At 47.5% G+C, this 23,364-nt stretch overlaps 11 protein-coding genes across 11 annotated transcripts; 7 read left to right on the top strand and 4 right to left on the bottom strand.

Annotated features, from left to right (window-relative positions):
• Positions 1-701: 701 nt before the first annotated feature.
• FMAN_09524 (uncharacterized protein) lies at positions 702-1,677 on the bottom strand (the record flags this gene model as incomplete). The annotated part of the gene is made up of 3 exons (XM_041830378.1): positions 702-874; positions 957-1,439; positions 1,476-1,677. 3 exons carry the CDS (start codon positions 1,675-1,677, stop codon positions 702-704), a joined length of 858 nt encoding a protein of 285 aa, XP_041681047.1.
• A 1,385-nt stretch (positions 1,678-3,062) lies between these two features.
• On the top strand, positions 3,063-3,989 carry FMAN_09523 (related to nucleoside-diphosphate-sugar epimerases; the record flags this gene model as incomplete). The annotated part of the gene is made up of 1 exon (XM_041830377.1): positions 3,063-3,989. One exon carries the CDS (start codon positions 3,063-3,065, stop codon positions 3,987-3,989), a length of 927 nt encoding a protein of 308 aa, XP_041681046.1.
• A 344-nt stretch (positions 3,990-4,333) lies between these two features.
• On the bottom strand, positions 4,334-4,969 carry FMAN_09522 (uncharacterized protein; the record flags this gene model as incomplete). The annotated part of the gene is made up of 1 exon (XM_041830376.1): positions 4,334-4,969. The coding sequence occupies one exon, from the start codon at positions 4,967-4,969 to the stop codon at positions 4,334-4,336; it is 636 nt and encodes a 211-aa protein (XP_041681045.1).
• A 2,289-nt stretch (positions 4,970-7,258) lies between these two features.
• Positions 7,259-7,960, top strand: FMAN_09521 (uncharacterized protein; the record flags this gene model as incomplete). Its single annotated transcript, XM_041830374.1, has 1 exon — positions 7,259-7,960. The coding sequence occupies one exon, from the start codon at positions 7,259-7,261 to the stop codon at positions 7,958-7,960; it is 702 nt and encodes a 233-aa protein (XP_041681044.1).
• Positions 7,961-8,353: 393 nt separating this feature from the next.
• FMAN_09520 (uncharacterized protein) lies at positions 8,354-9,161 on the top strand (the record flags this gene model as incomplete). The annotated part of the gene is made up of 2 exons (XM_041830373.1): positions 8,354-8,743; positions 8,802-9,161. The coding sequence occupies 2 exons, from the start codon at positions 8,354-8,356 to the stop codon at positions 9,159-9,161; spliced, it is 750 nt and encodes a 249-aa protein (XP_041681043.1).
• Positions 9,162-10,324: 1,163 nt separating this feature from the next.
• Positions 10,325-11,472, top strand: FMAN_09519 (uncharacterized protein; the record flags this gene model as incomplete). Its single annotated transcript, XM_041830372.1, has 2 exons — positions 10,325-10,562; positions 10,622-11,472. The coding sequence occupies 2 exons, from the start codon at positions 10,325-10,327 to the stop codon at positions 11,470-11,472; spliced, it is 1,089 nt and encodes a 362-aa protein (XP_041681042.1).
• A 1,367-nt stretch (positions 11,473-12,839) lies between these two features.
• FMAN_09518 (uncharacterized protein) lies at positions 12,840-13,313 on the top strand (the record flags this gene model as incomplete). The annotated part of the gene is made up of 1 exon (XM_041830371.1): positions 12,840-13,313. One exon carries the CDS (start codon positions 12,840-12,842, stop codon positions 13,311-13,313), a length of 474 nt encoding a protein of 157 aa, XP_041681041.1.
• A 3,797-nt stretch (positions 13,314-17,110) lies between these two features.
• On the bottom strand, positions 17,111-18,349 carry FMAN_09517 (uncharacterized protein; the record flags this gene model as incomplete). The annotated part of the gene is made up of 1 exon (XM_041830370.1): positions 17,111-18,349. The coding sequence occupies one exon, from the start codon at positions 18,347-18,349 to the stop codon at positions 17,111-17,113; it is 1,239 nt and encodes a 412-aa protein (XP_041681040.1).
• An 817-nt stretch (positions 18,350-19,166) lies between these two features.
• Positions 19,167-19,844, top strand: FMAN_09516 (uncharacterized protein; the record flags this gene model as incomplete). The annotated part of the gene is made up of 1 exon (XM_041830369.1): positions 19,167-19,844. One exon carries the CDS (start codon positions 19,167-19,169, stop codon positions 19,842-19,844), a length of 678 nt encoding a protein of 225 aa, XP_041681039.1.
• A 342-nt stretch (positions 19,845-20,186) lies between these two features.
• FMAN_09515 (uncharacterized protein) lies at positions 20,187-21,488 on the bottom strand (the record flags this gene model as incomplete). Its single annotated transcript, XM_041830368.1, has 1 exon — positions 20,187-21,488. One exon carries the CDS (start codon positions 21,486-21,488, stop codon positions 20,187-20,189), a length of 1,302 nt encoding a protein of 433 aa, XP_041681038.1.
• Positions 21,489-21,997: 509 nt separating this feature from the next.
• Positions 21,998-23,266, top strand: FMAN_09514 (uncharacterized protein; the record flags this gene model as incomplete). The annotated part of the gene is made up of 2 exons (XM_041830367.1): positions 21,998-22,069; positions 22,133-23,266. 2 exons carry the CDS (start codon positions 21,998-22,000, stop codon positions 23,264-23,266), a joined length of 1,206 nt encoding a protein of 401 aa, XP_041681037.1.
• Between the last annotated feature and the right edge of the window lie 98 nt (positions 23,267-23,364).

The following is a 23,364-nucleotide window of genomic DNA, read 5'->3' as shown; positions in this document are numbered from 1 at the left end:
GATTCCATTATCAGTCTGTCGCCAACGGATTACTCGTGTACTCACTCTCTTAGTTCGATTATATATTAGTCGCTCGGACTGCAAGACATCAAATTTTTGCTAGGAACTTTCTGAGATTAAGCAAGGCAAGTATCGAACCTCTCTTGAGCCTAGCTATATGCCGTTACTGGCGACTTCTGGATATCCTTTGTTGATAACCCAAGGGCAGGTCGTCACGTTTGGTGGAATCTGGGCGCCAAGAGCCATAGTTGGATAGCATTAGTAGACTTATCGCACTACATATATGCTGAAGAACGCTCTTGGATTCGGCTTTTCTTTTTGTGACTTCAGTGGCGGCTATTCCCTACATCGTTGCTGTCTATGGCACACTCCGCCACCTGCCTTGGACTCTCGTATAAATCTTGGGACAAGATGTCGAATGAGCACGCGGAGTGACGTGGGTATGAAGAGAGTGCAGCAGCCACACCAAAAGTGTCCATGGACTTCAATTTTAAAAGGTCTACGACGTAAGAGCGGTGACATAAGCGCCGAAGGACTTTGCCTTAATACTTATATTATATTTCCTGCAACACAATGACTGGCCTGAATAGATGCTACCTACCGCGGCTAATCCTTATTCGTGTCGTCTTATTACTGCTTGAGTATGAGTTAGGCTCTCATAATCCGAAGAAGTACCATTGATCCATTTGGTATCGCTACCACTAAGCTTTGGAGACAGTGGTGGCTATGATTTTGTCCTTCAGGTAGTCAAGTCCTCGCACAAAGTTATATACTTCGTCTTCAATTCCAAGATCGCCGACAGATATGGTTTCTTGAGGATAGTATGTGTACCAATCGGGGTATTGCTCACTGAATCTGAACTGACTGGCCATTTCTGGGCCAAATACAGTTCCGAGAAGCTTGGAGATGTCCGTGTCCATCAATTCAGCATACGGCGGATTTGCCGGTCGTCTTACTCCATCCCTCGACCACAGCTGTCCATGGTATAAAGTTGATAACAATGGGCACATATTTCGTATACGCCTTTGCCGTCTGAGAAATGATCGCATGGACGACAATGCCCGTGTTGAGAGAGACAATTCCAGCCACAGGTACGATAGCATCGGCTTTGGAAGGTTGAGCCAATATATATTGACCTAAATATGGCTGAGGGGACATTGAGGGCTGGTTGACCATATTTACTAAATAGCACCCTAGCCACACATAGGTAGTCTTCACTGCCAGGTCGGGATGAGCCTTCTTGACGTACTCTCCGCCTCTCGCTTTTGCATCCCAGTGAGGGCATGGCAGCTCGCCATTGGATATCTCTTTACACTTAGGCATGGTACTGAGAATCAAATGATTGAGAGTCGAAAGCTGGGCACAAGCATCAGCAATGTTGATAAATTGCTGTCCCTCGTCATTTTCAGCAGCCTCAAGGCCATGGTTGGGAGCGATTTCTCAGAAATCCGTAATGCCAAATATGGTTGTCGCACCCTTGAAGGCTCCAAGTAGAGTCAAAGGATTATTGAGATCTGCGGCGACGATTTCGACGCCAAGACTTTCAAGCTGCTTAGCTTTATCGCTGCTTGGGTTCCTGGTCAGTCCGCGAACTTTCCAAGCTGGGGCTTGGGCAAAAATGCGGGCGACAGAACCACCCTGCACACCTGTGGCCCCGGTTATGACGATGAGAGACATACCGAGTGGCTTCAACTAATGAGACTCATTCATATGTGTTCAAACTGGACAACAGATAGTGAAATCTTTTGAGTGAACTGTCGTGAACTCATATACGCATCAGTTGGGTCTGGGATGTACCTTGTTTCTGATGCGGAGAGCATGTAACAGCTCAGGCTCCGAGGACAGAGTCTAGCATGCCGCCGCGCGGGTATTTGCCATCTATAAAATTATGGCATCAAGTCATACACATAGTCTATCCGTGAAAGTCTCAAAATTACCGACTAAAGACTCTTTTGAAGGCTGTGCTATGCCGAATAGTGCATCACTACCGCGCGGCTCGCAAAGGGGCTGGCGTTATCGACGCCTATTTGTCTATGGTCTCTAGAGCACCCACCGAAATTACCCGAGACGCTTCAGCGACTGCTTTGTAATACACTATTGTAGCAAGTTTCTCCTCCCTCCCCTGTGCCGAGGAGCCAAGTCCCTTATCACGTCATTCACACAGACAACCAGCACCGTTATGCAAAATTCTTCTGTCGGCACAGCATGGATCGGAATGAATGACAGTTTTGGACAATAGTACATTTATATATGGGGTGCATCGTTTCAGTATAAGATCATGATAGCTGGAGTCCCTAGGTGTCGGTCCTGAAGGAGCAGGTCTGAGGTGGCATATATTTGGAACGGACGGCCTCAAAACTAGCTTCACAATAGGGACAATAACCAAAAAAGGACGCACGGTACTGGAATGGTAACGAGTATGGCCGGGTTCTTCTGGGCCAATGGTAATCGTACGCGTCACAGACTGAACAGTAGGGCGGATATCGAGAGGAGTATATATAGTATGCTGAACTAACTATGATAATTATAACCATAGGCGATTGCTTAATTGGCTGGTTAGTATTTAGGAACAGAGATAAACTATACATAGATACTGAAGCCTATAGAGATGAATTAGAAGTAAATTGATGCCTGGTAAGACTGCTAAGCTGTACCAAGCTAGCAGAGTCCCAGCTGGATATTGTCCACGGCGCGACAGGCACTGCAGGCCCCTTGCATCTTAGTCAAGAATAACTGTAACAAACCGTGCAGTCTTATAGGTAAAGGGCGCTACTTATTGTCAAGGCTGTAAAACTCGGTGCGAATATCCTAGTAGAGTAAAGCGTGGATATATTGTTGCCACTAGTCGGTCTTGCGGCATCTTGGCATCTGCCGATGCCCGCTTCTTCAAGTCTCTGGATCCACCTATTGAATGTTGAGGGTGTGTATTGGATCAAAACCAAGTTCCAGTGCGATAAGCATAAATCGTATGCCACGCCTCGTTTCGACTGGGCTTCTGGTAATTTCTCACGTTCTCTCCTTGGCCGATTCCTCTCTTCTACATCGTCCAAACTTCAACCGTTATGTCGCGTGCTCTTCTGATCACAGGAGCGACCGGCAAACAGGGTGGAGCGCTGATTGACTCGGTGCTTACAAGGCAGCCAAGCAACTTTCTCCTCCTCGCAGTCACGCGTAATGCAAATTCCACCTCTGCCAAACGCGTCGCTGCGAAGTCCTCTTCTATCAAGCTCGTCGAAGGAGATCTCAACGCCATCCCTGATCTTTTCAAATCTGCCAAGGCTGTGGCTGGAGAAGTCCCTTTGTGGGGTGTATATTCGGTACAAGCTGCAGTCTCCACGGACAAGAGCATGACGCTCAGCATCGAGGTCCAACAGGGGAAAAGCTTGGTGGACGAATCAATCAAAGCAGGGGTCCAGCATTTTGTTTACAGTAGTGTTGAGCGCGGAGGTGATCAGAGGTCCTGGCTTAACCCGACACCAGTACCGCATTTCAAGACCAAGCATGAGATTGAGCTTCATTTGCGTGATGCCGCACAAGGGACCCCCATGGGCTGGACGGTCTTGCGGCCTACAATCTTTATGGACAATCTAGCCCCAGGATTCGAGAGTAAGGTTCTCCTTACCATACTCCGCGATACATTAAAAGAGAAGCCTCTACAGTGGGTCTCGACAAAGGATATTGGCTTCTTCGGTGCAGAGGCTTTTTTACATCCTGATATCTGGAACAAAAAGGCAATAGGCCTGGCCAGCGATGAGTTGACAGCATCTCAACTTGATGACTCTTTTATCAGAACCACTGGGAACCCAGCACCTACAACATTTAGTCTACTAGGGAAGGCTGTGAAGACAGGAGTTAAAGAGCTTGGGGTAATGGTCGACTGGTTTAGAGATGAGGGTTATAAGGCGAATCGGTCAACTTTCAGAAAGGTTCATCCTACCCACCAGACATTCGAATCTTGGTTAAGGGAGAGTTCATTTATCAAGAAATAGATAGCTTTGATCTTGCTCTCATCCCGTTATCCCCTCATGATATAGGGTCTCAGGAAACGCGAGCCGAGGTGTATATGATAGATCAGCTACAATCCTGCACACTAGACCTGTCCTGAGCTGGTCGTATACTTCGTCAATTTGCTCAAGCATTAAATTATCATTCATGCTGCTGGCATATTCGGGATATCTGTCCCTATTCTAACCTTTCGAGCCACATCTCACATGCACATGTAAGATCCGGTTGAACCGAGTCAATTGGTAGCTGTAGGAGGTGAGTATAACCAAGAGGTAGCTGATTGATACGTTTATGCTACATCCCGTGCATCTACACACGACAGACACAATTATTCCGCGGGGTTTAGATTCAGCAAGCTTATTAACTCATCCCAGCCTTTTGTGATATCTCCCCTCTTATCTGCCCACAACGTTCCGTCCTCAGTAACAGATAAACCCAAATCTTGCCCTGTCACAGCTTTCGGGGCGTTCCCATTTTCTGCCGGACCGAAAGCAAGGTTCACTCCGCTTTCCACAACGCGAGCCTTGATAGCAAGGCTTAACGATCGCTTCAAGTTCTCATAAGAAAATGTTCCGCCCATGCCCCCGTAACTGACGATAAAGAACGGCTTTTTCGTCCATTCAAAGTAAAGCAGATCAATCGCATTCTTCAAGCCGGCCGGAACGTTGAGGTTGTATTCGGGCGTAACAATGACGAATGCGTCAAGCGGAGCAACGATCCTTGACCATGCTTTGGTGCTGTCTTTCGTATACTGGTCGGTGCTGGTGATCTGAGCTGGTGGGTACGGCTCATCATAGATCGGAAGATCGAGATCTTTGATATTGATCCTTTCCAGTTTGACGTTGTTGCTGTTTCCCAAGTGTTTCTGGATAATTCTTTGTACCCAGTCGGTGATTTGGCTACCAGCTTGGATTTGACGCTGACTACCGGCAATGATGCCAACCTTCAAAATACCACCGGCCATGAGTAAAGATTGCACAAAAGGAGGTTGAATTATGTGATATGCACAGGAAAATAGTACATGGGGGGTTGATTTCTTTTGTCGGATCTTACCGTATCTTATGGTTTCTCAATGCCGTCTTTCACAAACCGATTTGTCATACGGCCTCCGTGCAGTTGGTCCAGCGCGCGGTAAGTCGTGACGGCTTGATTATGATGGAGTCCGGTGGAGTTGCCGCGCGGCTGATTGATAATCCCATCTCGTCGCGCTTGACTCCATTTAGGTGGGCTCTTCCGCAGTCAAACAATCTCCTTTACATCGTCTGAACTGAGAAAAACGAAACGGAATTAATTGCCTACGTGACAACTTGAAGTGGTAGAACTGTCCATTTCATGACTACCATAAATTCCTAACGGAAGAACAAAAACGAGAATAGATATTCATAAGAAATCCATGATGAGAAAGAAGAGTCGTATCAATACTGCAAGAGATAGGACTCCTACCTTCTCTCCAACCAGTCTAGTGCTACGTTCATTGGATCTTTAATATGGAGAAAAGAAAGAAAAACCTGCTTTGTTGAATGACTAACACTTCTCCACATCCATAAGTCACAGGGTATTCAATTGTGTATGGCAATGTGACATGGATAACCAGCAAAATATATTCATCAACAACCGTCGCGTGAAGGAGATCATCCCGAAGTAACATCACGTTTATAAACCTCCTAAAGGTAATAGGCTGGGCCTCGATAATAATGGTGGTACAGGAAGCTACAACCGTCGTATGCCGTTCTGTCATGGAGTGGAAAATTTCAGCGAGTAGCCCCATGTCCGTGAACTAAGCTTTCCTTCTTGTGATCAAAAATGGAGCACAAGCTCTGAGGCGAAAGGATGGTGGTGTCCTCAAAGTAAATGTTTCGACAGACATTGTAGTGTTTGATGGTAAAGCACTAAAATTTGTTGCCTCGCATGATCCAGTTACAGCTATTATTCTTTATCTTAAGTCAGGAAATATCTACCACGCTCTTGCGGATGGTCATCTCGGCAAACGCGATTTTGTTCTTGTTAGGTAAGCCATCCGACGTATAAAGGCAGCTAGATGATGCGACTGGAAATTTTCTCGAGAGCGCGAATTGCATCCGAGAATGTTACCTGGCTGACAATGGGGAATCTCAGGAGGGAGAATCCAGGAAGGGGTCGACTGTGTTACACTAGAGCAGGTAGTTGCGCAGAGGGGCGATGGAACGAGCTAATAAGACGGACCCGTACCGGAGAACGGGGATTAGTCCTGTAGCGTTGTACCTATTGAGCTTATACATAATATTGCAGCGCAATGTGTCAGAGTCCTTCGGGAAAAGCTATTTTTCCCACCATCACAAATTATTTTCTTGAAACAATGCAAAACTATCGAAGATAAAACTGTCTTTATGTTGTCATCTTGGACACGGGAATAACGTGCAGAAAATGGGACTTCACTTCACGTCAGTTTCTCCATGACCCAAAACTCCTCGTCGTCGAGCTCAACGCTGCTTCTAATCACTGAGCTGGGAACCCTCTCGAGGTCAACAGCATATGATTTCCCACCGATACTAGCATTAGAGGTCGTCTCGCCTTTCTGCTCTGCCATAGTCGTGATCGTAGTCACTGAACATGATTGGCTAGATGGGCCAGATGTGGACCAAAACAGAGTTTTGGGAACAGGAAGCAAAGCAGGGACTTGAATAGAATAGTTGCCAAGTCTGAGCCGAGCAAGGGTGGGCAGGAACGGTGGGTTTGATGTAATCAACGGTGTGGATATCTGTGGTCCAATAGCGCCATATTTTCTACCCCGTACTTCGCCACGGTCGATCGGATTTGCAGCTTGGGTTGGGTCATCCCTGGCGTAGCCACCTGTCTATATGAAAGCGTGTCAGTTTACATCAATCCCGATTAGTTGGGAAGTGAGAGCTGGGACGCCAAGGTGGCACAGCACTTGATCGGTAACGCAAACTACCCGAATACCAACCCGTAACAACCGAGCCGACCGGATATTTCACAGACTAATTCACCATCGGAATTTCTGAAACCGCTTTTTGCCGATAGCTTCGGTCTAAATCTCATCTTTGTCATAGTCAAGCCCATGGCAGGTTTTTCCTAACAACAGCTAGCGTGTTTTTTTTTTTTCAAGCAACGCCGTGGAGGACGTTTTCACTGACACCTTTATTGGGTTCTTAGATCTGTAATTATTGCTCATTTCAGCCTTTGATTGACGATTATTGCCATTCACCAAAATGGTGGTGCCACTGAGGACATCTATAATTTTGTACTATTCATGATGGCTAACTGGGTACAAAGATCCAAAATGGCCGTGTATGATCTTTTTTTCTTCTTCTTTTTGTTTGTCTATTTATTGTTCCCGCCCCCCCTGTCTCAAAACATGCAGCTTTTAACCGTCAGTTTAAACAAAACGACATTGTCTGGAGGTCACCCGCCCAACATCAAGTACTGTGGTCAGCGTCTAAGATCTGGAATCCATGTCAGGCTGTTACCTTCATTAAGTCTACACGTGGGTAGGGGAAGAGCGATAGTTCTCACGCATAGGCGAGAATCGCCCGTGCGTCATGATCCACACAACTACACAACTATACCGCTCATACCCTCTAGATGCCCGAACAATCAAACAGTGAATCGCGGCCCTACAAGTATATACCCTTTGGCGACCTACAAGAGTGTGAAATATGCTCTAGGACTTCGTAAACATTCGCTAGTTTTCAATCAATTTATTTTGTCTCAACAACTCCCCTCGCTTGCTTCAATGGTGGGTACTCAGAATTGTGTGACATTTGACTCCACTCCGTGTCAACCAGCCGGCACAAACCTAGTCTGGGCTAGCTGGCCCCTGGAAAGCAAGGTCTTTCTTTCTGTGTGCTGCTGCGTTCCGTGCATTGTCATGTTCGGATATTCTCAATTCGACCTAGCCCTTTATCTTCCGCCACCCCACAATACGACTCACCCCGCAATCTTTTTTACGATCTAGTGACTTCCTGTCGAGATGAAGTATCCATCATCATCGTTGTTATTGGTTTGCATAAAGGCCACACATGTGTTGATGACGATCATCTTGACCTCGGGCCATGACAAGAACGATTAACTTGCGCACGAAGCCCAACATACTCGGATATTGTGCTTCCGAGCGACGACAGTTCAAATTGGGCTTTAGTTCTTTGACGTTTCCCCTGTTATATAATAGCCTTCATCGTAAGGTTATCCATCATAGACCGATCATCTAGTGTGTTCTTTGTCTTCGATCCAAACACATTTTAGCTTACAATTTTCTATTATCATCATCCATCATTCAAACATCGAAAGTGTTGTACCCACGATGAGGCTTCTTAATCTCTTGACACTTACCCTCCTTGGTGATCTTTCAATGGCGAGCGCTCTCGCCAAGCGGGCTACTCTGACGCAAGTCGCCAATTTTGGTAGTAATCCTGGTAGTCTCAACATGTATATCTACGTTCCGGCCAAAGTTGCCACCTCTCCTGGCGTCGTATTTACACTCCATGGCGCTTCCGGCAACGCCCAGCAGCAATTTACATCTACACCTTATGCAACGCTGGCGGAGCAGTACGGCTTTATTGCCGTCTACCCAGAATCCCCCCAAGGTGCCTGGGATGCAACCTCAAGCAAATCACTTTTACATAACGGTGGTGGCGCAAGTCAATCAATTGCTAGCATGGCTGCCTACGTGGTCAGCACATACAAGGCTAATACCAGCAAAGTGTTCGTCTCTGGAGTGTCTTCCGGCGGAACAATGGCTGTACGTCTATCGTCTTTGGTAGCTCACAATGTGAGATCTCTGACAACGCGAATTTTAGTTCACCCTGGCAGGGGCCTACCCTGACGTCTTCAAGAGTGCCATCGTTTATTCTGCTGCTTCCACAGCGAACATCAAAAACCAGTACCCAGGATATACTGGCACTTATCCCAGTATTCAACTCTATTTAGGATCTGCGGACGCCATCATTGGTACATCGACCTTCAATAAGTCGCTTGCCAATTGGGCCCCGGTACTTGGTTACGACACTACCCCTGATCAAGTGCTCACCAATAGTCCTGTCAGCGGATGGACTACATATGTCTTGGGCAGTAAGCTAGAAGGCATCTGGGCCCAGGGTGTCGGACATCCCGTTTCGACCCAGGGTAATGAAGACATGAAGTGGTGGGGGTTTGCTTGATGATAATTCGATTGATGATACCGGTGTGGCCTGCTAGTAGTGCCAGCGTCTTTTTCTCTATCACGCCAGATGGCGAATTACACTTTTTAAGATCCACGAACGAGCTGGTTGAGCATGTTAGTTGTTTATGGTTCGATAGAGGTGCGAGAAAGTCACAAAGAGACAAGATGGTTTTCGTAAGATGTCTACAGATTCCCACATACACTTCCGGTTGCAACGTAAGGATAATTTTTCGCTTGTAACTTAGCCTTAGTTGCTGGGATGAACCGCCGCGTATTTACGATCCAACTCATATGTTGGTGCATGGCGCATCCAGATAGCTTTTTCTTGCAGTTAGTGATGGGTAAAATACAGCGCTTTGGTGCATGTTCCAGTAAAGAGCGCGTACGGGGAATCACTGCCATAGAAACTTGGTAAGAATGCAGGTGGTACAGCCGGTCTGTATTCCAGCCATTCAAGCTACAAATGTTGGAATACTACAAGGGTTGTTCTGCGTTATGTTCAATGTTGCGCGTCTAAACTCTCAGTGGGACCGACATGTCGGATATTCAGTTCAGACGCCGCTTGCTGGAAGTCTTGGCCCCTAGATCTGAAACCAGACTACACTGGCCTGACTGTCTCGACCGGCAGCTGGATAGAGTCCTAAGCAAAGGTTCCTCCCCACCCTCTGTGGCCAGCTTGGCCTCCTCCACCTGAGACTTGCGCGTAGCGCTCCGTCGATACCCATCCTGGCAGAAGCTGCAGGCAGATGCATCAGACTTAGGGCGAAGGTGATAGGTGAACGATTCGCGGTAACCTGCTGCTTTGAGTCGGATGAGTATCCACTTGTGAGATTGGATTCAGGAGCACGCACACGTATGTAGCTACTCCACCAAATGGGGCTCTGGCTAGCCCATTCTATAGTGTCTCGGACATGCCAAGGATTTTCGAAGGCATCATCGTGATGCGCTGGCTGCTGAACATATAAAATGTTGGATGGCGGCTGCATCTTGGAAATGATATCTACTCGTCAATCTTTTCTTGTCTGTCTATTTTTTTGTGTGTTTCGCTCCCTTCCTTCACCAAACTCATTCGTTCATTCAATGCCCTGATCTGTGATCAGCGATCGTACACTACACACTCTCTTTAACCATTTCTTCTATTTCTGTCCTTTTTTAATCAAGATGCGCTCTTCACTGCCCCTCCTTGTCGTCAGCGCCAGCCTGGCAGCAGCTTGGACCGAACTTCACCATGAGCCGTTTATGAACAAAAACATTGACCCGATCGTCGTTCCAGGCACCTACACCTCGCATATGCACACTTTCTTCGGCAGCGACGCGGTCACCAACGCTCTCCCCACCTCGGCCGACCTGCAGGGGGGCTGCTACAGCGGCCAGAATGCCAATGACTTGTCTGTTTACTGTACGTCCGATGGCAGTTTGTCTTAATCATGCCTCCTTCACATCTGACTTTGCCGAAAGGGATCCCTACGCTGTACTATGTCGACGGTGACACCTTCACTGAGGTGCCTATATACAGCTTTAGCACTTACTATACTAATGCCTTTGCCGAAATCGCCATCCCCCAGGATTTCGCCATGATCTCCGGCAACGCGTCTGCGCAGACCCAAGCCGAGGCTGACCACCCTTCCAACGGACTGGAGTGGTTCTGCGAGGGGTCGGATGAGCGTGAGTCTGACATCGCCAAGTTTCCCACCAGCACTTGCGGCCAGCATCTGCAGGTCTCGCTGCGCTTTCCTAACTGTGTCAACCCGGACAACCTCACTGAGTACGACTGGAGCGACGATTCCAACAAGTGTCCCGAAGGTATGAAGGCGATCCCCCAGCTGCGGTATGCTGCCCGCTATAACACCAATGCTGTTGTGCCGGACGGCTGGAGCGGTGACGCTCCCTTCCAGCTGTCGTGCGGCAGCGCCTCGGGCAATGGCTACTGCTTCCACGGCGACTTCATCAACGGCTGGTACGAAGATGCCGCCGAGAACATGCTTGTATCTGGCGGTGGTGGCTACGAGGATGGCCAATTTATCAGCGGCAAGCATGGATCTGCTGCGGCCGATTCTGGCTGCACCCCCACTGATCAGGACCCTGATAATGGAACGAGCGACTACTACACAAGCTTAGATATGATGAACGGAGGGGCTGCCGCAGCTGTCGCAGCTGATGCTGTGAACGCGACCTCTGTGCCCGTGACGACTGCCGCTCAACCTACCACTTTGGCCACCACTTGGGCCACAACCCTGGCTCCGGCAACGATGCCCGCAGCGAGCTCGACCTCGACATGGCGAAGACGGGTCAAGACCCGAAATGCTTAAGGGACTCCTCGGCAAGAGAGCACATGGCGGAATTACGGTGGCACAATGCTTTAAGATGTTTGCAGGTCAATGCTTGGTTGATGGGTGCGTGAGCCTGCGTCTTGACGAGTGTTTCTGATGATGTTGAGTTGGAGGGCTGAGATAGGGGATTAAAGTAGCTATTTTATCCCTTAGGGAATATATTTTAAGTTCTCTTTATGTATTAAATATTATTATTATTATTAACTAGATTTATCAAGCTTACTTAAAGTAATTATATTAAGGAATTAGTATATTCCCTAAATTAACTTTTATAAGAATATATGTTCAAGTTGATAGACCCTGAAGCTGATAGCTTATATCGTGCGCCTCACATACGTCGATATTTGGTTGAAGTTTAATCATTAATTAAGAGATGTAGCTAAGGGGAGGTAGTCTTAATTCTGGTCAAGCTTAGCGCGCTCAAGCATAGTATAGTGATTTTTATACAAAGTGAGGTACTGCAAATTTCCTTTATCGTTTTCATCTATTTCTAGTTGTCGATCTTTCACTGTACGCATTGAGACCTTGTCTACTCATTAGCTATTGTATACGTCCATCTCGTGGGTAACATGATTCGAACCTGTTCCGTGCTTAACACTATCTATTGACCGCCATTGCATGAAGAACCTAGTGAGTTAGGGCATAGATCGCTAAGTCTCCCTTGGGTGTAAAAAGTGACTTATTTACGCGACTCTTGGTATGTTATGTGAGCTACTGGCCAACCTTATCCCAACTTGGAATACGCCTTGCTGTTTCCGAAATTTTGTCTTTGGAAAGCCGACAGTGTAAGCCTACCTTGTATTTACTTTGATTCTCGTCCGCTTACGGCGTTCAACAATGGATTCTGATAATTATGTCAGTTTGGTGAGTTCGCGGCTAACCTAAGCCATATTTTTGTGGACATCGACCTAGCATACTAATGTAATAATAACGTTTAATATAGATCCTCTAGCACTCTTAAGTCTTTCTTCTTTTTTTCTTTTGGTGCCTGCACTAGGTGGTTTTCTGTTTGGATTCAGCGCCAATACTATTGCTAACTCAGACATCTTTCATTGCAAAGTTCTTGACCACTGCTGATGCTACTCAGCGCACTGATGGACTCCTCGGAGGGTAAGTTTGCATGTGTCGTCACGACCCAACATCGTACTGATCCAGTTGCTCTACTAGATTCCTTGCTGGTGCATGGTAGTCTCTGTTGGCCAGGCCCCTCTCTCGAAGCACTACGGTCGTCGCGTCGGTAACGCTGCTGCGGCCATCGTTCTCATCATCTCGGGAGCTCTCCAAGCTGGTTCAGTCAACATTGTAATACTGCTACCTTCCGAGTGATTTGCGGTACCGGTGCTGGCATGGCATTCGCCAACTCACCTGTATACATGTTCGAGGTAGCACCCCCTCACGCCCGTGGTGCCCTGGTCGGCATGCAGGCCGTTGGTGTCGTCTCTGTGTATATCATCTGTGCCATCTTCAACTTGGGTTTCAATTTTGTTCACTCTACTATCCAGTGGCGTCTCATCTTCATTGTATTGACGGCCTTTGGTGTTATCCATCTTGCCTCTCTCTACTTCCTCCACGAGTCCCCTCGCTGGTTGATGGAGCATGGTCATGATGAAGAGGCTAAGGAGATTCTTGTCTGCCTTCATAAGACCAAAGCCGATCCTAAGGGTCTGTTGGCTCAAGCTGAGGCTGTTCAGATCAAAGCTCTTGAGACTGAGAGACAACTACCTTTTGGCTTCTGGTACATCTTCACAACTCCCCATCCTTTGAAGCGTGCCTTAGGGCTAGGGCATAGTCGGATGCGGTTTCAATATCTTGCTGCTTGACCGCGTCGGCCGAGTCAATCTTCTTGTTGTTGGTGGATTCGGCTCTGCCACTATTCTCAGTGTCATGGCCGCACTTTAGAAGTTCTATCTCGGCACTGACCTTTCTCCTGGATTGAACGCCGCCATCGCTATCTATTTCCTGTTTGGTGTATTCTTCATAACCACAATCGAGTGCACAGCATATGCCTATGGATCTGAGATCTGGCCTAATTACTTGCGCAGTGAAGGCTCCACCCTTGCATTTGCATCCTTCTTCAGCAATGCCATTGCTTACAGTCCTGTCACTCTTGGCCTGGAGAACATTGGCTGGAAGTTCTATATGATCTTTGTTGTTGTCACAGTGGTCAGTACTGTTGCCATCTGGTTTACCTTCCCTGAGACTTAAGGTCTTCCTCTTGAGGAAATCAACCTTCGATTCGGCGAGAATGTTGAAGTTGACGCCAAGTCTGCGGTTGTTGCTGAAGCTGAGCACAACAAGACTACTATGCCTGTGTCTAAGTCTACTGCCTAAGTATAATAGTTTACTTGGAAAGCTGATTTGTAGTAAAAAAGAATTTCTGTATTTGAGAAGTTCACCTCTAAATGAGTGCTATATGTTAATCGAGGATAGTCTATTTTGTTCCATAAATGGTCAAGCTTCTTGGTTGTATTTAAATATACAATAGGGCACCTCAATAATACGAATCTTCTCTAACAATACTTTTTCTTCTGGAAAACATCGCCTGCTGAGTCCATTTTGAATCGTATATTGATCATGTTGCCATAATTCCGCGTTATCTAGTGTTTGAAATATTTGTGTTTGCTTGTTTGTTGTCTTCTCGACGTAACCCAACAGCGGTTGGTCATTTATTTTTCAACCTCGTTGACATAAGCCAAGTTATATGGAAATCTGCTGTATATGTGCGACACTCTGCGCTGTTTCCTTATTCTTGCTAAGAATTCCGCCTGTCCAAGTGACCTTCCAAAACCGGATCTAATTTTGCTAAAACAGAAACCCGTTTGATAGCCACAAGCACTTCAGAATTTTCTGTATTTTCACCTGCCGCGTCCGGAGCATCGTTTTTAACATGAGTATGTGAAACAACATGATATAAGGGAAGAATGAGGTTTAGGGGAACGAACTGCCTAAGCCAGATATAGATCGGAATTCCAGTTATAAACGTCAATAAAATATCCTGAAGTACTGCATTAATAATAATTATCGATAGATTTAAACTAAGTTTTGTATAGTAGTGAGTTGGGATGTCTTTGTAAAGAATTCTGGAGAAAGCGAAATGATTATGTTATTGGACCTCAATTCGATATTACCCTAGTCGTTAGCGTTGAAGAGCTAAATTGGGAATGATAATATCCTTGGGAAAGTCTGTGAAAGAATGTTGTATGTTGCAGGGTCCTTTAGCTGTTTTCGAGAGCTCTGAAAGCTCGGGTAATGGATGATGGTGGTGATATGTCAGCGGCAGTGAAGTTGAGCAACCAACCTCAAGTCAAAAAACGCCATAGCTGTAGCATACTTCGCAGAAGCCCTTGACGCGTCTTGCTTCGACAGTGCTCTCGAGGTTGCCGCCACGACAGCGCATTTGACTTGCTTAGATGCTTTGCTGTCGGCAGGGAAAACTGACCCAAAGGCCTGCGATGTTAACGGAGGCCTGCCGCTCCATGCGGCTTGTGCATCAGGGGTACTTTCAATTGTTCAACGTCTCTATGCTGTCACCACTACCACCTACATTTAATACGTCTCAGGAAATACACCTTTGCATTTAGCCTCCATGAGCGATCATGTTGCAGTAGTAGAATTTCTCATCAGAAAAGGTGCAGACATCAACGCTTCGGATAAAGACCTTGAGACACCATTGGAATTCGCCATAAGAAACGGCGAAACGGCGGTCTGAAAGCTGCTTCTTGATAACGATGCAACATTGGACACAGTTGACGAGTCAGCTGGCGCGTTGATTGATGCTAACCGGATGATAGGAATGGACAACTCGTTCAGCCCATTGTTTGATGACAGAACAAATATCGCTAATCCACCTCGCTCACTTGATAATTGGAAAGACTTTGACTTTGATTCGTTTGTGCACGATCAAGACGAATATAATAGCGCTTTTAACTTTCTAGAAGAATTTCCTATGGATGCTGACAATCCAGAGTAGCTCAAGGGCATAATACTGTATGGACCATGCCGCTAGAAGGTCTCATTGTAGTGAGGATGACTGGTCTATTGCTGGTGGGAACGAATATGTTCAGTCAAGTTATTAAGACCACATGATGACTTTTTGCTATGGAAGTTCCCTTCTAGACCTCAAATTATATACCCTGCTGATAGCTCGTCCTCCTAGTTATCCTTCTGGGGCAACTATAGCACTTTTCATCCCGTAGCTTTTCTTTAAAGACTATTATCCACAGTCCTCGACAGCAGGCCTCTCCACTTCATGAGGCCAACGCCGGCAAACATATTTTCTTGGTTTTCACATCAAATACATCAAAGAATCGGCGTCTTGGTCATGTCAACGAAGAATTCTACGTTGTCCGCGAGGTTGTGACTGAATCATGCTCAACCAGCACCCTATGTTAGTGCAGGGTAGAAAAAGGTCTCGTGTGAGCATTGGGGTCTTAAGGCTTGAAGATGATAATTCATGAGGGAAACCTTCCCCCACTGGTGACTAAATCCACCACAACGTCTTGTGTAGAACGCTTAATGGCCAAACAGGACGTTCTGTTTGCTCTACCTTCTTGCTCAAGCTTCCATTTAGCAGAGGACGATAGGACACTTCCCAAGATCCCCTTACAGGATTATTCCTCTCCGTCACATTGGCGGAATAATCCCTTGATGGATTTGCCGGTGGTAATCTTGGCCGGAAAAATCGTTAATAGCCTACCTTTAGGCGTGCGGCACCAGCGAACTCCGGACTGTAGATCTTGATGATGAGATTACCCACTTGTCAACTACTTTCCAGATCGCGGAATTTCAACTTTCGATTGGCATACTTTGGAGTGTCAATGATTGGGTATGCTTTGACATAGCTAGGATCACGTTCGAAGGAGGGTCTTTTGGAAGGGGACATGCGTGATAAAACAGTCAGCAGAAGTCCCCATAGGGCTGTGTAAGAATCTCGAAAGCAATGGGTCAAGGTTGGGGATCGAGGAGATGATTCTCCAATTGATGAGATGTCTGTACCACTGTGGGCATCTCATGTACATTGTGAAGGTTATTGGGGAAGGGGCCATTTAGTCTGATAGCTGGTGTCGCATTAACCCCTGTGCCATGAGGGATGGATAAATTATTGATGCTAGAAGAAACTGTATAAGGCTGTTTAGGTAATCTGTAATTGGATACAGGTGATATTGTCGATATTGACCTTTGAGTGAGCCCTCATGTCCCACAGGAAGCCATGGGGCTATCACAGAGAGCACCTGCTGAGTAAATCTGATATGCAGTTTTACTTTTGGTAGCTTTGAGCTTTAATGAGGGTCGGAGCCAGTGAGTTGGCAACCAAAGCGTAAACCGCAGCATGATAGCTGCAAGGCAGGGCATTGTAGGGATGCTCTGGTGCAAGCGAATAAGTGAGTTTCAGGAAAAGTTGAACCAATGAACTATCAAAAGACTCATACGGCAATTAAGGAGACATCACTTAGCTCATAGGTCTTTGGAAGAATGGGAAAAAAGTTATAGCTCTGGGATAATATCGAAGTGTAGTCATATTTGCCGTTCAATTACCAGCCTGAAAGCTCGCCTTGGCCTCATTTCACTGCAACAGCCTTTCCATAACACTAATTTGGCCCGATATGCACATCTCCCTCTAAATCACCCCCTTTTGATTACCACCAACAAAGTCTCGCACCATTTGATCCAAATCAACCGAATACAGCCAGTCAATATCAAACGGCTTAGTCTCAACATCCCCCTGCTTAGGCATCCTCCTCTTGTTAATCTCATCATTCAACTCAATGATCTTATCAACACGCTCCTGTCTCCCCTTCTGCCACCGTCCAAGAGCATCGCTAAGGCCCTCACTGTTCTTCTCCTTCAATTGACCGAGAACACCAGCGAATGTGTATACATCCTCAAAAGCCTGGTTCACACCTTGGCCGGCAGTGGGGGGAATAGCGTGTGCTGCGTCGCCGAGAATAGCGACGCGGCCGTGCTTGGCGCTGGAAGCCCATGTCTCAAGCTTGGGGAGGAGATAAAACGGCCACAGGTTGACTCTCTTAGGAGAGATCTCTGAGGTTGAGTTTGCGACGATAGCGGGAAAGTCCTCGTTGCCTTCGCGGAGAAAGTCAACGCACCACGTCTTATCAGAGTTCATAGCCTTCCAAGCATCACGTCCTGGATCTTCACCAACAAAGACCTTTTGCTTTCCGATGAGAACTTCCGAGCCATCAGCCAACTGCGGTGCAATGACGAAAGCACCGCGCTTATCGTGCATGAAGGTAGCAGGAAGCTTGTACTCGTTGTTCTCCAACTTTAGTTGCTTCGCTGGAACCGCAGCTGTGACGCCGATCATGTTGGTGAACTTTGGTTCGAGGTCTGGATGGAGATATTTCCTCACACGGGAGTGAATACCATCCGCGCCAACAAGAAGACTGGCGGCTTCTTCACTCCCATCCGTAAAGCGCCACGTGACGCTATCGTCAGTCTCACTAACAATACTATCAAACTTTCTCCCATACTCAACCTTAATACCCGCTTCTTGAACAAGATCAAGAAGAACATTAATGAGCTCGAATCGGTAAACACGAATACCAGAGTATCCATATTTCTCCTGATTGCCAAACTCAAAGACGTCAACTAGCTTATCGTCTTGGGAGTAAAAGTACAAATCCTGGAATTTGTAGGACTTGGGGAGCATGCGCTCAAAGACGCCGAGCTTGTCTAGGGCACGGAGGGAGTTGGGAGATAGCATGATTGCGCCGCCGATGTCGAGGGGTGCGCTTTGTTGCTCGTAGGCAGTGGCTTGTATGCCTTGTTGGTGCAGAGCCAGGGCTAGGGCGAGACCTGAGAGGCCTGCTCCGATGATGGCGACTTGTGGGGATGACATGTTGATATTGGATAAGGGAAGTACGTAGACTTGAAGTTGAAGATCTATATAGTATAGTGTTGCTTCAGTGTTCTGAGAGCAGGTATAAGTGGGATGTGAAGGTTGGTATGATTGATGAGTTTCTGATGCATCACCACCTCGTCCATGACCTTCTATATATACACAACCCCTCAGCCACCCTTCCTCCCAATCCTCCCACTTTCCGCTAATCAAGCCATCCTCATCCTGCGGTAATTTCCCTGCGCCGTCGGTCTTTTGCCAAAAATCCCTTCATTCTCATACAATCGTGCCGTTCACATCCGTCTCAACCAATCACGGTGACCAAAACCCCGCTTCTATCGGCCGAGTCAATCCATCCGGCCGATATCCATTCCTTCTCGGCCGGCGAACAGTCAGCACTGCCTCTGCCTTAGGCTAGCACACTCTCTGAATCATTTTCTATAGGCTAGGTCGCTTACTTATGCGCCCGCTGTAATGCTCGGACTCGTTAGTGCTGATATCTAAGCTGCGGCGCAGTTTTCGCATAGCCCGCATCAACCACCCGGCCGAGATATCGGGACCGAAACTCTCGGCCGGGAGGAATGAGAGGGGAATTTGCTATAAAGACTGAGGATGCGACGCGCTGTAGATTTGTCTCATCATTCAATCACACACAATCAACTCCCCCAGCAACTTCTTCAAGAATCTTAAAAAAATTCAACTTCAAAACTTAGTCTCTTGCCCTCCATCATCCTCATCCTCGCTTGGCATCTGTGATCTACGCAGATCTACCCCACTAAACACCAACTACCGCTTCTCCACCAAAACCCGTTTAAAAATGCACTTCCTCTTCATTGGCGGAACAGGCCGCAACGGCTCTCTAGCTGTGCAAGAGGCTCTGTCTCGTGGCCACACAGTCACTGCCCTCGTCCGCAACACAAATTCCGCTAAACTTCCCTCTCACTCCAATCTCACCCTCGTTCAGGGTACACCGACCTCAGAGTCCGACATTATCAAGGCTCTTACAACACCTCAACCTCCGCAAGTAGTCATCTCAGCTCTTGCGCAGGTCAGAGCCACAGAGTCGCCTTTCGCAGCTCTTCACCCTGATACTACGCCTGATTTTCTAGCTGTGAGCATGCGTGCTCTCCTCGCTGCAATTTCTCAAGCCAATATCTCCCCCAAGATCGTGGTCAACTCAGCTCAAGGCGCTGGATCATCCTGGCGCTCTATGAATCTCCCTGGGAAAATGATCTTCAGCCACGGAAGCATGGGTATTGGTCTGAAGGATCACAACGAGGTTGACCGTCTGGTCAGAGAGAGTGGGCTAAACTTTGTTCTTTCTCGACCTGTTATGCTTGGGGAGGGTGAAGCCCAGCCTGTCAAGGTTTGGCCTGATGATGGAAAGGGCTGTGCTTGGATGCCCAAGATTACTAGGGGGAGTGTTGGGAAGTGGCTTGTTGATGCAGCTGAAAGCAGCGAGTGGGACGGACAATCTCCTGTTCTTAGCAACTAGGACATTTCGAGATGGAAGCCCAAGGTGAAGCAATTGATTGGATGTTATTTCTTCACTTTGGGTATATTTCATAATTAGTTTCATGGACCGATCTTTCTCCCAATTCTAGCCACTTTATTTTGGCCCTGAAGGTTCCATCACTGAGTAAATCCCCATTATAAAATTATCCCTCAGGAAGTCAGAGAAATCCAGATCGTGACAAAAGAACTATTAAGATAAACTTAGCAAAAGTATCCTAAACTGAGTAAAGGCATCCTAGAATTTGCCAAGGGTATCTAAACTTAGTCTAAGTTACCTAAGTCTTTTTGTCATTTATTATCAAGGGCATTTAGTACACACTAATTACTCTTCTTTTTCCCTGAAAATCTGGCCTCGGTGATAGCGACTTGGCCTGGTAAACCCAGGCGGCGTCTTCTCCACCAGGCAGACCTCTTCATAGCCCTCACGTTCCTCTGCATCTATGAGCCTCATCCCCGCAAGTTCCTCATTCTTCAGCAACATAGGCCCTTCCCCTATTCTCGCTTTCTCCCACTCTTTCCAGGTTTTGATCTTAAGCTTCTCGTCCGCCACCCAGTCTGCATTACAAAATGCAGGTAACCTCGCGTCTGTCTTTGATATCCTCCATGGCCGCCCGGCAGCTAACGCGTAGATCCACTTTTTGTCAGTCATGTACGCCTCGCCATTCAGACGTGTATAGACGAGCCTCAACTTCCAATATCGACCTTGCGTGACCCCCTCAACTACGTATGGGGTAGTGGGGAACGCCCAAGTCGTAGTTCGACCGTTTCTTATTTGACAGCGTAAGAGTGTCGTGTAGATGTGCAGCTTGTAGGAGCTCAACGGCGCCACTGAGCCCAAGACGGTGATATCTGCGTCAGCGGTATCTGGCAGCTCAACTACCAGCTGCAGGGCCCTGATAATCGATTTCCAGATTGACCACTGATCCTGCTGATGTCTTTCTGAACACGCTGACTTCAACTGCGCACCCACGCAAGGAACGTGGAGGCGCTGTATATTCGGAAGAGCAATGGGATGAAAGCAGTTATCCGAGCCCCAAGTGCCAAACATTGCATCGCACAAACAGCTCATATCGACATGCGCGTGCTGCATTCGGGGCAATAGGCGACGCAAATCCTCGCAAAGGTGAGGTTTAGGTCCGTCGAGATCGAAATTGACGTTATCCGAGGTACCCAACGCCAGCTCCAGGCTTGTGCATTTCGGCGGAATACTTCTCAGAAGGGCTGAAACAATCTGCGTTTGGATGGAAGAGAACGAGTCTCGATAATGCCGCGCGAGAGAGAAGGATCCGAGATTGCTCATGCGAGGAATCACAGCCGCCGCTAGCTGAAGGAACGGAGCGTGAGTATCGCGGTCGAAGCCTCCGGTTATTTCAGGCGGGCAATTTATGTATAGAGTCAGAGACCGCGTTAGGGAAGAAACAGCCCATCGGTCGTGGCATGCTATGAAAAGATCAAGTTCAGGGCCGATGAAGAACACGAGGTCCTTGTAGAGCAAGCGAAGTGCAGCATCGTACCATTCTTTGTTGACGAGCAGACAAGAATGAACAGTAGATCTCTGATTGTCGCATGGACTGATGTTCTCAAACACTTTGGTGAGAAGTTCGGGCGGGAGGGTATTGGCCATTGGATGCAGGTTTATGGTCAGTCATTAGAGTCAAAGACGAAATTGTGGCGTTGAAATGAAGAAGAATGTCAGGATGGGGACTCGGAGGGATTAGTCGTGGAGGATGTGCTGAGCATTCAGGCATCCTCCATTTGTTGCTGTGCTATTGGCAGGAGCGGATGATGGCCCAATCAACAAGTAGTCATATCCACACAGTCAGCTATGCGATTAGAGTCACGTGCCAATATAGGCTTTTTTAAGTTGAATCTGCATAATTAAGAGATCATTGACTGAGTTATCTCTTTAATTATATCTATAATATTAATAAGAATTTTTGAATTCTTATTTTATAATTAAACTTTATTTATGTATTACTTGACTTACTATTTAAGCTACTTACTAAGCTTTAAAGTAAGGTACGTGGTGCATTTTGACCTCAAGACTAACTCGGATTAGAATAAATATTTTTAAACCCCTAAACACATATACCTACCTCTCCGCACAACAGACAACTCAGTCAAGTTTCTGCGATGGCGCATGCTATACGCTTCCATCGCAAGTCTCGGACTGGCTGCGCTGGATGTAAGCTACGACGGGTCAAGGCAAGCTGAATCATCGACCCAGCCCTGACTGAGAGTCTAAGACTAACATGGCATCATATCAAGTGTGATGAGGCCAAGCCTCAATGTACCGGCTGCGCCCGGCGAGGAGAGGAGTGCTTATATGTCTCTTCGAGCCGCCCAGCGACGGCCCAGAGGCGAGGTAGTCCTGCTTCGGATGCTGCCACCGCCGTTTCGGAAACACAAGGCGCCGCCGAGCCATTGTTAGCCACACCGTCTGCCGATGAGACGGCCGCAGGGTCTAACTATGGCGCAAAGCATCTTCTCGATCTCCGCATGATGCACCATTATTGCGTCTCCACAGCCGAGAGCTTTGCCGCCGAATTCTCACGGGATGTCGCCTCAATATTGAAGGTCGAGCTTCCACGCCTTGCCTACCAGCATGAGTTTCTCATGGACGCCATCCTCCTCGTGGCCATGGTCCATCTCGGTTGCACGGAACCAGAGCTACTTCAGACCCTTCCCATCTACCTTTACCGAGACCAAGCATTACGCACACTGCGTCAAGCCATTGGCAGCATGACCGACTCAAGCATCGCGGCGGTGAGAGGCGCGTCAGTCTTGCTTGCGACCGTATCTTTCGCCACGGACCGAGTATCTCAGCAATCCGGTCTATGGCTAACTAATTGGTTAACGCTTGCCCACGGGCGACGGAATATCCAACTACAGCCAACTGTCACAGAGGGCCAGGCGAGGAAGCTGCCTGGTGCCAGCTTATACGGATCTTTCACTGATGTACCAGAATCAGACCGCATTGCCAGCGGAATTTTACGCTCGATCCAGAGGGATCGAAGCATCCATGGCGACGAGATGTGCCTTGACACTCTCCACAGAGCCGCGACAGAGGTGAGCCGGCTCATCGCAGCATTGGAGTCTCCCCGCGATCAGCTATGGCTTGCAAAGCAGCTCAAAGCATGGGCCTTCGATGTGGTAGAGTCCAGGTTTTTGGAATTGGTCCGGCAAGAGAGACCGTGTGCGTTGGTAATCCTCTCGCACTACTTAGCCGAGTTCAGCCTGCTGCCTCGTACATGGGTGTATGATGGACTTGTCAGCCACGACATGGAGATTATAGCCGACAAGCTGGGCCCGGAGTGGGAAGATTGCATAGTATTGCCAAAGATGGTTTTACATGCTGAAGGTCGTGAGGCGTTGACCGAGCTGTTGCTGAGCTGTCTATAATGTTTCGCGTGTTGTATTAATGCTTGATGAGTAATAAGTCTATGGAAATAAACGAAAAGGAAAGACAAGAGAAAAACAAAAGAAAAAGCCTTAGGCGC

This window comes from Fusarium mangiferae (assembly GCF_900044065.1).
Source record: "Fusarium mangiferae strain MRC7560 genome assembly, contig: FMAN_scaffold004, whole genome shotgun sequence".
Classification (NCBI taxonomy): domain Eukaryota; kingdom Fungi; phylum Ascomycota; class Sordariomycetes; order Hypocreales; family Nectriaceae; genus Fusarium; species Fusarium mangiferae.
The sequence above is the reverse complement of the archived record's forward strand: the minus strand, read 5'-3'. Positions and strand labels throughout refer to the sequence as shown.